At 36.1% G+C, this 14,323-nt stretch overlaps 1 protein-coding gene across 3 annotated transcripts in view; it reads left to right on the plus strand.

The window, feature by feature from the left end:
• Positions 1-14,323, plus strand: part of LOC125255442 (A-kinase anchor protein 2) — a 127,544-nt gene that overhangs the window by 2,799 nt on the left and 110,422 nt on the right. For all 3 annotated transcript variants that reach the window (XM_048170719.1, XM_048170752.1, XM_048170735.1), the window contains exon 2: positions 11,431-11,622. In XM_048170719.1, the coding sequence (XP_048026676.1) occupies positions 11,519-11,622 (104 nt within the window). In that variant the 5' untranslated portion in view covers positions 11,431-11,518. The remainder of the gene's footprint in view (positions 1-11,430; positions 11,623-14,323) is intronic.

The following is a 14,323-nucleotide window of genomic DNA, read 5'->3' on the forward strand; positions in this document are numbered from 1 at the left end:
ACTTTCAACATTTGATATGTTATCTATATTCTATTGTGAATAAAATATAAGTTTATGAGATTTGTAAATTATTGCATTCCTTTTTTATTCACAATTTGTACAGTGTCCCAACTTTTTTGGAATTGGGTTACTTATATTAGTTAATAATGAGAGAGTGCAAAGAAAAATCTATCTTCCAAACCAAGTCTTTACCCAACGTTTATATACCTATAATAATACCTATAATGACATATATTAGTGTGAAGCTGAAAGTTTGTTGTCACACTGAACAAGAAAATCTAACCATAGATCATTTACAGGGGACCTATAATGCCCCTTTTACAAGATGTAATGTAAGTCTCTGGTGTCCCCAGAATGTGTCTGTGAAGTTTCAGCTCACAGATAATTTATTATAGCTTGTCAAATTTGCCCCTATTTGGATGTGAGTAAAAACACACCATTTTTGTGTGTGTAAATGAAAATGAGCTGCTGCTCCTGGCCCCCTTTCCAAAAGAGGGCGGAGCTTTAACAGCTTGCACTTTGGTTGCTCAACAACAACAAAGCTGGAGAATCTCACATGGCCAAAATGACGATTGTCAGTAACAGTGTTCAGCCTTACAACCCCGAATTGGACACTGATGGAGAGACTCAGGAAAAAGTTACAACTTTTAGAATGTAACTGGACGTTTCTGAATTGTTAGTGGATAAATTTATGTAGTTGCTGTGGAGTTGATTCAACTCATCGACTAGCATGTGCCGTCATGTTAATCTTTTGTGCAAATCCAGTGTTGAATTGACCCACGTTTGGAGCCTTGTTTGGTGTAAAATGTTGGCATGGTAACAACACTCTACTACAACAACTCTTCCTCTTCTCTAAAGCAGCCTAACATGGCTTCACCTTTGTTGCATGTTCTCGGGGGCAGAATTTATGTAAATTTTAGGGATAGTGATGTCACTAATCCGGGAAGAAGCTCAGTGTAGTCCCTACCAGCCATTTGTTGTAGTCCTTAAACAGCAAATTCTTTCAAAGAAAATATCTCTCTTTGCATTGAACTTTGAGTGTCGTAACTGTTGATGTTGTTTCTGCTCTAACAGCAATATTACCCAATAACTAAAGTTAAAAAAGTAAAATCGTAATCAACCACCCCTTTAAAACTGCAAACCTTGGGGCAATCACTGGTTGTCAAAACAAAAAACATTTAGTCTATTTGACTATCCGCTCTGGTATGATGTCCTGTATCCATGTGTACACCAGTGCTTCAAACTACATTCATCTGCACTGAGGAGCAGAGACGAGAAAACCAAAACAATGTTCTTCCACAAGACGCATGCAGTTTATTTATAACTGCTAGAGTTACATAAAATGAATAAAAATGACGGAACGAACGCAGCGCCAGTTCCATTTTTTTCCATTAGTAGAATAGTGAAGGCGTAGGACATACAGCATAAGCGTTTTGAAGAATACGAAAGTGCGGTTTTGGCAAAAGTACTTGGAAGGCGATCATTTGTTTATATAAAGCGTATACATTTACATTTTTTTTCGAAAATGACCAATCGTTTTGCTAGATAAGACCCTTATTCCTCGTCTGGTATCATTTAAAGCCCTTTGAAGCTGCACTGAAACTGTAATTTTGACCTTCAACCGTTTGGAGGCCATTGAAGTCCACTATAAGGAGAATAATCCTGGAATGTTTTCATCAAAAACCTTAATTTCTTTTCGACTGAAGAAAGAAAGACATGAACATCTTGGATGACATGGGGGTGAGTAAATTATCAGGAAAATTTTATTTGAAAGTGAACTAATCCTTTAAGGCCTGATATTTTAATTTTCACAGAGTATAAAGATTATTCTCATACAGATTACCGCTAAGAATTTAAGCAGCATAGAGTCTTTAACCCTTTTAAATATATAGTTTTGTAAGCAAAATGCACTAAAAGTATAGTTAGTAAATAAGGCAGCCAAATAAGGCACAAAGACAACTAAAGTCTACTACAAGCATTCCAGATAGTTTGATAACTCAAGGTACTAACTTCACATAATCACAAACATCCAAGTGTGTGACACTCAAGCATGCAGAAAGTCTTAACACATCAGCTGAAGAATGTGACCTTGGTCTTGTCTTTTAAGAGCAGCCTATCTCAATCACTGTCTGAGGGAATATTTGAAAGTTATGGCTTTATTCCAATTAAAATGACACTAAATTGACATGCTAAACAAGTTCTTTGGTCTTTGTAAATGCTTCCTAGCCAAAGTGATTTTTAGACAAAGTATGCTTACAGTTCCTATACCGAAACCTACACTTATTCCTTACTGCCAACAGTTCTCAAACCAGACATCTGGTCAAACTCTTTTGTGCCTCTAATTAATGAGAACAGGTGGCAAGGAACAGTGTTATTTTAGCATCACTGAGATACTATTACACTGTAAAAAAAAGAAGAAGAAAAAAAACGTTGTTTTTACAGAAAAAAGAAGAGGGTTGCCAGTATAATTCAGTAAAAATACAGTGAAAATGTAAACATATTTAAAGAAAAAAGTTTAAAACTATTTACAAAATAAATAAATAAATAAAAATGACATTATAAAGGTACACTGTGTAACTTTTGACCCTCTAGCGGTTAAAAAACAAAACAGCATGCATTTTGCAGAAGAACATTGGTTTGGTTGTGCTTCGGCACTGCATGACTGTGTGGATGAATGTGGTTATGCTACTGCTCATAACACATTCACTACTAGGCTTAGGAGATATAACCAGGTGGAAAGGATCTTATGCTGACTAGCTGAAGACATTGCTGTAGCTATTAGGGTTGTAATGGTATGAGATTTTCATGGTATGATAACCATCACAGAAAATATTATGGTTTTACACTATATGGTATTAAACAATCAATTATTGGATTAGAGTCCTAAATGTATTTTATTCAGAAAATTATTTTTTCTTTTTATGATTTAATACAAATATATGATCAAAAACGGCGGTAATCAAATGAATGCATAAAACTAACAATTTAATTAATGTTTTAATGTTTAATCAAATGAAAACTTTTATCCTTTTATTTTTTGGCAAAGTGCTGCTCCTGTCACGTTTGATTTTCTGGTCTAGCGTTTTGCTGTCATTGTGTTTACTGGTTCTGTCTTCCTTCCGATCCCTGCCTGTCACCATAGTTACAGATTGATTTGAGTTTCAGTTCAGGTGCATCTCATTAATTAGTCTCATTAGTTCCTCTGTTTGCTGTCTATTTAAAGGGATAGTTCACCCAAAAATGAATATTATTCCATTCTATTATTATACTCACCCTCAAGCCATCCTGGGTGTACATGACTATCTTCTTTCAGATAAACACAATCAGATTTATATGTGAGTATATTGTGTACTACATCACAGAAGTTAACACTTTTTGGACATATGTCGAATGTGTATGGCTGTCGCACCAGAAGCTCATTTTGCTTTTTAAAGTTTTAAATAAGGATATTTGTCTTACACAAATGCATTGATTCACTTCAGAAGGCCTTTATTAACCCCCTGGAGTCGTATGGATTAATTTTTTTATAGATGGATACACTTTTTTTTGTCTTCAAAATCTGGGTAGCTATTCACAACCATTATAAACCTTGGAGGACTAAGGATATTTTTAAATATATCTCCGATTGTGATCGTCTTAGTCATATACACCTAGGATGGCTTGAGGGTGAGTAAATCATGGAATAATTTTCATTTTTGGGTGAACTATTCCTTTAAGCCTTGTGTGTCTTTCAGTTTTTCATGTCATGTTAAGTTGGTTGGTCTGTTCCTGTTCTTGTGTGGTATGTGAATATTTGATTTTGATTCTGAATTAAGACTGCTGCACTTAGATCCTCTTTCATCTCTGCTACAACTAATGCGTGACAGCACCACAGAGATTTACTAAATTAAAACATGGACAAATTATATTCCTTATGTTTAAATAAATGTTGTTGTTGTTGTTGTTGTTGTTGTTGTTGTTGAGAAATACATTCTATTGTACAACAGTAATATATTTTCTGTCATAATTTCTTCACGGTAAACTGAAACTTTTATTTTGAAGTTTCAGAGTGTATTTGACAGTGTTTTTTTTTTTTTTCTAAAATCAAATGATAAAATGCTCATTAAGCATTTTCTCAGAGCAGCTCTGGATTTGTTCATGTGTTTACATTCTCATATTGTTAGACGGCATATGCTGAAAACACCATGAGCATGTAGATGAAACAACACAGCTCATTCACACAGAGACACACAAAACAAGCAGATTATATATGTTTATAAAACGGTTAGTTCCTGTCCTTGATTCTGATTGGTCAGTAGCTGTGTTTTTTTTATTAACAATGGTTCTCAATGGTTCTATCATTACACAACACCCTTAGCAAAAACTCTTAGCAACGTAAACTGTTTGTTCTCAATTTACATTGTTCATTGAAGCTTACTGTATTATGTAGAAGAGTATTGTGAGAAAGAGATTGAGTGAGCAAGTTTATTACCTGCATTCAGATTTAGCATTTTCCTTCATGTCAGTCCTATGTTCGTAAAAAAAAATCTGTTTAAATGTCCGATGTATTATCTTGTCCTTTTAACCGTTAAAGGGTTTTCCCGTGACTGACAGCGCTAGTCAAAGTATTTTTCAGTTGCGTCTTGTTCTGTGTTCACAGCAATTCAGTCTTTTCAATGTAAAAGTTTTCGCTACTAATTGACACACTTATAAAGACAGTCTTTGCTGCAATTTTATAATTTAATGTAACTTCTGTTGCTGTTCGTGATCAGGGAGGAAGGCTTTTAGTGAAAATTTACTTAATGAAAGTTGCATTGCTACATATTTTTGGCTTTAATACAAACCCGATTCCAAAAAAGTTGGGACACTGTACAAATTGTGAATAAAAAAGAATGCAATAATTTATAAATCTCATAAAATTATATTTTATTCACAATAGAATATAGATAACATATCAAATATGAAATGTCATGGCATTTTGAAATGGCATGCCAAATATTGGCTCATTTTGGATTTCATGAGAGCTACATATTACAAAAAAGTTGGGACAGGTAGCAATAAGAGGCCAGAAAAGTTAAATGTACATATAAGGGACAGCTGGATGACCAATTTGCAACTTATTAGGTCAACTGGCAACATGATTGGGTATAAAAAGAGCCTCTCAGAGTGGCAGTGTCTCTCAGAAGTCAAGATGGGCAGAGGATCACCAATTCCCCCAATGCTGCAGCGAAAAATAGTGGAGCAATATCAGAAAGGAGTTTCTCAGAGAAAAATTGCAAAGAGTTTGAAGTTATCATCATCTACAGTGCATAATATCATCCAAAGATTCAGAGAATCTGGAACAATCTCTGTGCGTAAGGGTCAAGGCCGGAAAACCATACTGGATGCCCGTGATCTTCGGGCCCTTAGACGGCACTGCATCACATACAGGAATGCTACTGTAGTTGAAATCACAACATGGGCTCAGGAATACTTCCAGAAAACATTGTCAGTGAACACAATCCACCGTGCCATTCGCTGTTGCCGGCTAAATCTCTATAGGTTAAAAAAGAAGCCATATCTAAACATGATCCAGAAGTGCAGGCGTTTTCTCTGGGCCAAGGCTCATTTAAAATGGACTGTGGCAAAGTGGAAAACTGTTCTGTGGTCAGTCAAATCAAAATTTGAAGTTCTTTTTGGAAAACTGGGACGCCATGTCATCCAGGCTAAAGAGGATAAGGACAACCCAAGTTGTTATCAGCGCTCAGTTCAGAAGCCTGCATCTCTGATGGTATGGGGTTGCATGAGTGCATGTGGCATGGGCAGCTTACACATCCGGAAAGGCACCATCAATGCTGAAAGGTATATCCAAGTTCTAGAACAACATATACTCCCATCCAGACGTCGTCTCTTTCCAACATGACCATGCCAGACCACATACTGCATCAATTACAACATCACGGCTGCGTAGAAGAAGGATCCTGGGTACTGAAATGGCCAGCCTGCAGTCCAGATATTTCACCCATAGAAAACATTTGGCACATCATAAAGAGGACGATGCAACAAAGAAAACCTAAGACAGTTGAGCAACTACAAGCCTGTATTAGACAACAATGGGACAACATTCCTAAACTTGAGCAACTTGTCTCCTCAGTCCCCAGACGTTTGAGATTGTTATAAAAAGAAGAGGGGATGCCACACAGTGGTAAACATGGCCTTGTCCCAACTTTTTTGAGATGTGTTGATGCCATGAAATTTAAAATCAACTTATTTTTCCCTTAAAATTATACATTTTCTCAGGTTAAACATTTGATATGTCATCTATGTTGTATTCTGAATAAAATATTGAAATTTGAAACTTCCATATCATTGCATTCTGTTTTTATTCACAATTTGTACATTGTCCCAACTTTTTTGGAATCGGGTTTGTATTTGTATTGTGTGGTAACCGTTTTATAAAAGCAATAAGGTCCGCTTCACGTCATGCCTAACAACGCCCTTCAGCCGTGACTTATTCACGATACAGTACTATAGCCAGAGGTGTAAAGAGTACCTAAAAACCATCCTTGGGTAAAAGTACTGATACCTTGCATCGAAAATGACTCCACTACAAGTTACAAGTCACCAATTCCAATTCGACTTGAGTAAAAGTCTTAAAGTATCTGATTTTAATAGTACTTAAGTATTTTAGTCATGCTGAATGTAGGCTCAGAGATGCACTAGTCCTGAGAGACTGCCAGTGAAAATAAGAAACAAATGATTTGTAAGATGAGAAATCAAGTTTATTTTCTAAAATCAAAATAAAACTGAACACCTCAATATTGCAATAAATCAAGGTCAACACAACCTTTTAAAGGTCTACAAACTTTCAAGTCTCAGTTAAGCTCAAGTGGCCATAAGTAAACCATCCTTCAAAACGGTCTTGTCAATATAGCGGATAAATAAAACAATGTTTAGTAAAATTAAATAGTCAAACGGTGCCTTCCAAAAGGCATATATCGCCCTCCGAAGGGCACTTCGGAGTGAAAACAATCATGGCCGCCATATTGATGGGTCATTCCAAACCGAAGTGCTCAAAACTGGCCACTTCAAAGGGCCCTTCGAAATGAAGGATTTCGAAGGGTACAACTGATGGACACTTCGGGCCCCCATGATCCTTTGCACAGTGAAGTTGTTTGTCGTCACAGAATGGGTACAGGAGGCTCGGAGTTCGATTTTACCTGTATAGTATTTTTCTATACTACTGTAATATTTATACGAGTTAGATTTAGTACATTATTATGGTCAAAACAACTTAAACAAAAAAGGGAAAAGTCTACTGTATGTGCTGGTTTGAGCCTCATCACCAGCTGCAGTCAATTCCTCATCTAATAAATCAAACACCTGCGATCAGCAATTGCCTGCTGCTAATGCACTCACATTCACATAAAGTAGCCTTGTTGACAAGTTTTGGGAGAGTAAAGGATAAATGCACAAGATATAGAACCTTCAATGCATTCCCACATGGAAAGAACCTATATGTGGATATATGCGCATATATGAAACCTATATGCAGTGTATATGTACATATATGCTGCATATATGCACATATATGATAATATATATGCTGCATATATACTGCATATATGCGCATATATACTGCATATATGCTATATATATGCTGCATATATGCGTATATATACTGCATATATGTGTATATATGCCACATATAGGCAAAATTGAGGTGCATATATGTGCATATACAGGAAATATAGGTCTCCTGTATTGCTTCTTCATATCCATATATATGCCCTATACATACAAGATATGTCTTCTATATAGCTAATGGCAGGATCTGGTCATTTTGTAGCTCATATCTCATTTTTGACTGTCATACATGATGCCTAGCTCATATTTTCTATTATCAAGGCAAAAACTAAGAATTAACGAAAAAAATTATGCAAGAACTTATGTATGTGCGAATGTAGCAGTTATGTATTTAGACAATTATTTTGTGATTCCACTTGCCATGACCATATTTGGGGTTTCCTGCCGCCATGCTGACTTGGGGTGTTGATGCACTCAGTGTTGCCAACTTAGCGACTTTGTCGCTAGATTTAGCGACTTTTCAGACCCCTTTGGCGACAATTTTTCAAAAAAGCGCCTAGCGACAAATCTAGCGACTTTTTGGACAAACCTCAGTAACTTTTCAAATGTCACCAGCACTGTCCTGTGAGCGCGAGGTCTTGCTTTCCCGCTGCCATCACACCTCTCTTAGCGTCTACTCTGTTCATTGAGTGGCTGAGAGAAGCAGCAGCACCGTTGAGTGCACGGCATCTGACAGACGTGAATGAGCGAGTACACACGAGCACACAGTGTTGCCACGGACCAAATACTATTTCTGATTCTCCTTTGGTTTTTATTTAAAGAATTTAGTTTGGTGGTTTTGATTTCCATTTTTCTCGTGTGCTTATTATATTACTCACTATCACAGAGCTTTAGTTCATCCAGTTTCCGAACTCTCTGAATTCATTTAATTTACAAATGTATAAAAATGTCATTATATCACACGCGTTTTGTTGCCGGACAAAAAATAAAAATGTGTATATATATATATATATATATATATATATATATATATATATATATATATATATATATATATATATATAAGAACAGCTTTATTTGACATTCGGCTATATTATATTATATTATATTGTATTAAAATACAGTATGTGAGCATGGATTAGGAGAGGAAACACATTAGGCAGGCAGAATGCAACCGAGTTGATGACGTCACGAATATGCTAATTTATGCGTGACGTCATCTAGCGACATTTAGCGACTTTTTGGGCAGGCTTTAGCTACTTTCTTTTGAAAATAGTTGGCAACAGTGGATGCACTTTGCTGCTTCCCAGTCTGCATGAGACATCACAGCGGTAGGTCGCACAAAGTTTTTGCGGTGATTCAATTAAGGCCATGTTTCATGTAACAGCTGAATTCACATGATATATTTGTATGATTGTAATCCAAAACCCCTCTGTGATGTACATTCAGATGTTTCGTTGATTATTTTTCTTTACTTAAGTTACTTTTAATATCTCTCTTTCTCAGCGTTGTGCGTTGCTGCCGCATGCTGTTTGTATGCTGCACAAGTCCTCATATATTGCCATTTGTGTTATACAGAATAAAGTGAGGACCTGATGGCAAGATTTTTCGCAGTCTGTCTTTGATTACGACACAACGCAGAAAACACACCGCTACACGAACACGTGAAATTGGTCCCACATGGAAAAAACCTATATAAACATATATGTTTCAATATAGGTTTGATATAGGTTTTTAATATATGTGACATATATAAAATTGGCCGTTTTCCTATATTATGTGTACATATATGTACATATATGTTATATTATATATATATATATATATATGTGTACATATATGTGTACATATATGTACATATAATATAGGAAAACGGCCAATTTTATATATGTCACATATATGTAAAACCTATATCAAACCTATATTGAAACATATATGTTTATATAGGTTTTTTCCATGTGGGTTTACATGGCGATATCGCTTATATCAGAAACAAACTGCTGCAGAAAAAGTAAGCTGCCATGAAAAATGTAATTTGTAATAGTATTACTCATCACAAATGTAGTGGAGTAAACAGTAGCCTACACTTACTTGCTCAAAAATGTAGTCAAGTAGAGTAAAATTTGCCAATATCATACTCTGTAGGCTACAACTGCAAAGTAGCCAAAAAGATACTTAAGTACAGTAACTAATTACATACTCAAGTACTTTACACCTCTGCTCATACCTTATTGCTTACATATAGCCTAGCAGTCTTTTTGCACTTTAATATTCAGACCATGACGCGATTTTATTTATTGTACAGCTCTAAGTTCGATTTATTCATCCATCTATCAATTCGCGCGCTTTACGTCACATCTGCGTTATACTGTGATTTCCATTTTCATGACTGGATTCCGGGATTCCCTCTGCATCACAAAAATCACACGGACTTAAATTATAAACGGGACATATGCCTACCTTTATCTACACGGAGGGATGGTGTTCTCGAATATTAGCCAACATGTTCGATGTGTTTCTTTCCTCCCTTTACAGGCACTTTGCGTCCACATTAAGTGCAAACTGGATATCTTCAACTCGAGGACAACCACGCTTTCGTTTTTTCTATATCCAGAGTATTCCCATACTGCAAATTTTAACTTCTTTTTCGACGGGGGATAGAGATAAGTATGGAAGCTTATTTCCGCCACTAAATAAATAGGCCTAATAATAATAATAATTTAAAAAAGTCATTCTACTTTTTATCTCACAATTGCGAGTTTACATCTCTGACTTCTAGGAATGGCGAGTTATAAAGTCCAATTCTGAGGGGGGGAAATACCGACAATTCTGACTATAACTCACAATTCTGACTTTATAATGCGAGATATAAACTTCGCAATTCTGAAAAAAAAAAAAAAAAAAAAAAAATCGATCGGTGTCACATACTCACGCACAGAAAAGTGACATTAGGCCTACACAATTTAGCGCAAAAAACATCGGTCTAAAATATAAACATAATATAAAGGCACTAATGAATTAGTGTAAGAAAAAATACGTTTTAGAAGAAGTATTGACTTTTAAAAAAAATTTTGTAAATTTTTGCAGTTTTAGTCAGCCTTGATTACCTACTGTGAAAAAAAAAAAAAAAAAAAAAACACACACACACACAAAAGGATATTTCAGACACATTTCATGTCTTTACAGTGTCCCTGAATTTATTAAATTAAAGCACAATTTCCACAAGCTATCCTGACAGATAATCAAATACATTTAAAATAGCAATAATATTAGGCTATGTGAAAAATAAATAAAAAATGTAACGTCTTCAAACTCAAAATCCCTTGGTGTTAATTAAAAATGGACAGGAAGATGTTTAGCACAATCTCATTGCAGTTTGAATTGCTGATAAGTTTATATGATCTGCTCACACCTCACTGAGGGTTCAGGGGGGAACCTGGTGACGTTTTACCAACAAATCATACATTTTCATACTAATCAAATCATACAAATTCATACCAATTTGCCAACTCATACACTAATTACATGTAATTGATCTTTAAAGCTGCAGAATGGAAGTTTTTTGGTTAAACGTGAACAGATTAATAATCTGTATTAATAATCTGTTTAATATGAGCATGTCTTTTTACTGTAGCACATCAGACTCAGCTGTACATAATTCGAAGGTTACTTTCAGTGTGATATATCTGTTAAATGGCTTAGTACTATACTGTAGATTTGATGACATATTGCTAATCAGAATTGCTGTAATATTACATTCTCAAATGAAAGTTCAAAGAGAAGCACATTCTCTACCAATAAAATCAGACGTTAAACAAATGTGACCCTCCCTCCTGTCTCTATCTCCCTCTCCCTCTTTCTCTCTCTCTCTTTCTCATCCTGCAGGCTAGACAGAGTGGAAGCAAGCTACAAGCATCCAGCATCCATCTGAAATCTCAGGAAAAGGTGGAGAAGATCCATCATTCCCAAGGTGATGCTGGTAACAGCAGCAGAAAGAAGACGAGGAAAGAAAGAGGAAGAGGGAGAAGACGCAGCCATGATGGGCACACCTCTCCGGAGGAAAGCCCCGGCATATGAGTGAGTGCTTCCATTTTTCCTTGCCCTCCCTCTGTAGGGTTGGACATCATGGACAGGTTGCCATAGCAACGGCAGCCAGGGCAGCAGGAGGATGATGATGCTGCAGCTGCTGTCTGCAGTCATGGATTCCTCTAACTATGTGTGTGTGTGTGTGTGTTAGAACATAGCGGAAATGCATGTATTTTGTCACAGTGTCATTGGCAATGAAATTATAAGAATGAATGAACACAGTATGATGAGATCAAATTAAGATAATGTTGATCTTATGTTTTGGGTCGTTGGCACTTATTCAGTAGGAACTGGATTGGCAATTAATGTCAGACTTGTGAAATAATTAGGACAACATGGAATATTCTTAAAGTTATGAGGTAGAAATTGCAAGCTCCAACCAGTGGTGCGTTTCCCAAAAGCATCGTTAGCCAAATGGTTGTAAGTTTTGTAATTAGCAAAATAGTTTAGTGATTCTGTGTTTCCCAAAACAATTGCTTCAATGAACATTGGCAAACAGTTGTGTGGTTGGAACTGCAGCTTTAGCTCTTAAAGCAGGATGGATTCCAGTTGGCTGTCAATGTTTTTATCATTCATCAGCTGGAAAATACCATCCTGAAAGTGATTCCAACGATATTTTTTTTCTGTGCCGTTATTGTTATAGTTGTGGTGTGGACTCTGCTGTGAACGATTTTTAGAACTATATCTTTATAGTTATCATTATAGTTATCATCCTTGGTGTGAATGGGCCTTAAAGGATTAGTTCACTTCTGAATGAAAATTTCCTGATAATTTACTCACCCCCATGTCATCCAAGATGTCCATGTCTTTCTTTCTTCTGTCAAAAAGAAATGAAGGTTTTTGATGAAAGCATTCCAGGATTATTCTCCTTATAGTGGACAATGGTCTCCAAACGGTTGAAGGTCAAAATTTGTTTTAGTGCAGCTTCAAAGGTCTTTAAACGATACCAGACGAGGAATAAGGGTCTTATCTACGATCGATCATTTTCTTTAAAAAAATACAACTGTAAATGCTTTATAAACACATATGATCGCCTTGCAAGTGCTTCCACCATTCTGCTGTCTGTATTCTTCAAAAAGCTTACGCTGTATGTCCACGCCTTCCCTATTCTACTTACACGGTGCCAGTTCCGTTTTTTCCGTAAGTAGAATAGGGAAGGATAGTACATACAGCGTAAGCTTTATGTCCTACCCTTTTTTTAGGACAAGCAGCGTAAGAATACGGAAAGCGGAAGCACTTGCAAGGTGATTGTTTGTGTTTATAAAGCATACACATTTGTATTTTTTTAGAAAATGACCGATCGTTTCGTTAGATAAGACCCTTATTCCTCATCTGGTATCATTTAAAGCCCTTTGAAGCTGCACTGAAACTGTAATTTTAACCTTCAACCATTTGGAGACCATTGAAGTCCATTATAAGGAGAATAATCCTGGAATGTTTTCATCAAAAACCTTAATTTCTTTTTGACTGAAGAAAGAAAGACATGAACATCTTGGATAACATGGGGGTGAGTAAATTATCAGGAAATTTTTACTTGAAAGTGGACTAATCCTTTAAGAGTATAAGAGTGTATAAGAGGAAACCCATGATTTAATCAAACATCTGCAAATATTGCAAACAACAGAGAACAAGTAGTCCTCAGACGACATGTTAATTATTTACAGCAATAATCCCACAATAATTTCATCTTGAACCGATAAATTAGCAGATGTTATTACATCATCAATGACAGTTCTACTGTATATTGTTGTACCAATGTAGATCAAACTACGGATGTGTGACAAAGTTAATACAGTTTAGGGGAACAGTCATCACTAGCAAGTTAATTTTTCAGAATATAGTACATCTGTTGTAGTTAAACTGCGAGTTATGTTGTTGTACAGGAAACATATCCCTGAATGGCTGGCTTTATGCAATGTATGGCATTCAGGGTGCAGATGCTCTTAGTACTCTATAAGGAAGCAAAACATGAGATTTGAGAGTTGCATAATTAAACTGTTAAAAGATACATTCCCGGCTGAGGGAATGACTTCAAATTTGACATCAATCTCTCTTCTGACTGCTGTAATCAATCTCTATATTTTTCCCTCTTTTGGAAAGATGTGGAAAAGCTAAAATGCCATAATGATGTGGAAAAGCATAAATGCGATAATGACCAGCTGACTGTATATTAGCAATAAGCAATTACTTACAAATGAGATTCAAATTGTAAGGGACATTTAGTAAGTAATTGCTTATTGATTACACCAGATCAGTGCCAACACAACTGCAATGTAACAGGACAGCTAAAACCAGGTTAAGGGTGAGTTTACAACTGTCATTCACTTTAATCTGCCTAAATTTACATAGATTTGCCTCACAAACCATACTAAAATTAGCAATTTATCTTGCCGTGCCTGTGTGACAGTATTGCAGTCTCGTTTGAGAGTGCTATCTTGATAATAAAGAAGGCCTGGAGCCATCACACCAAAGAATGCCTTTGAGTTTGTACTGAGCACTTGTGTGACTGCAGCTGTCGCATTCCAGACTCATGCAAAATTAGCAGCAGTCACAGCACAGCAACAGGCGGCCCTGTAGGATAAACACCACGGCCAAATCCTGAGCTAAACAGCATATCAATCTTATTTATAATGATATATGTGACTTACTGTATAGCAGTTGTGTTCCAGTTGTTGTTCAAATTACATTACCT

This window comes from Megalobrama amblycephala, linkage group LG2 (assembly GCF_018812025.1).
Source record: "Megalobrama amblycephala isolate DHTTF-2021 linkage group LG2, ASM1881202v1, whole genome shotgun sequence".
Taxonomy (NCBI): Eukaryota; Metazoa; Chordata; class Actinopteri; order Cypriniformes; family Xenocyprididae; genus Megalobrama; species Megalobrama amblycephala.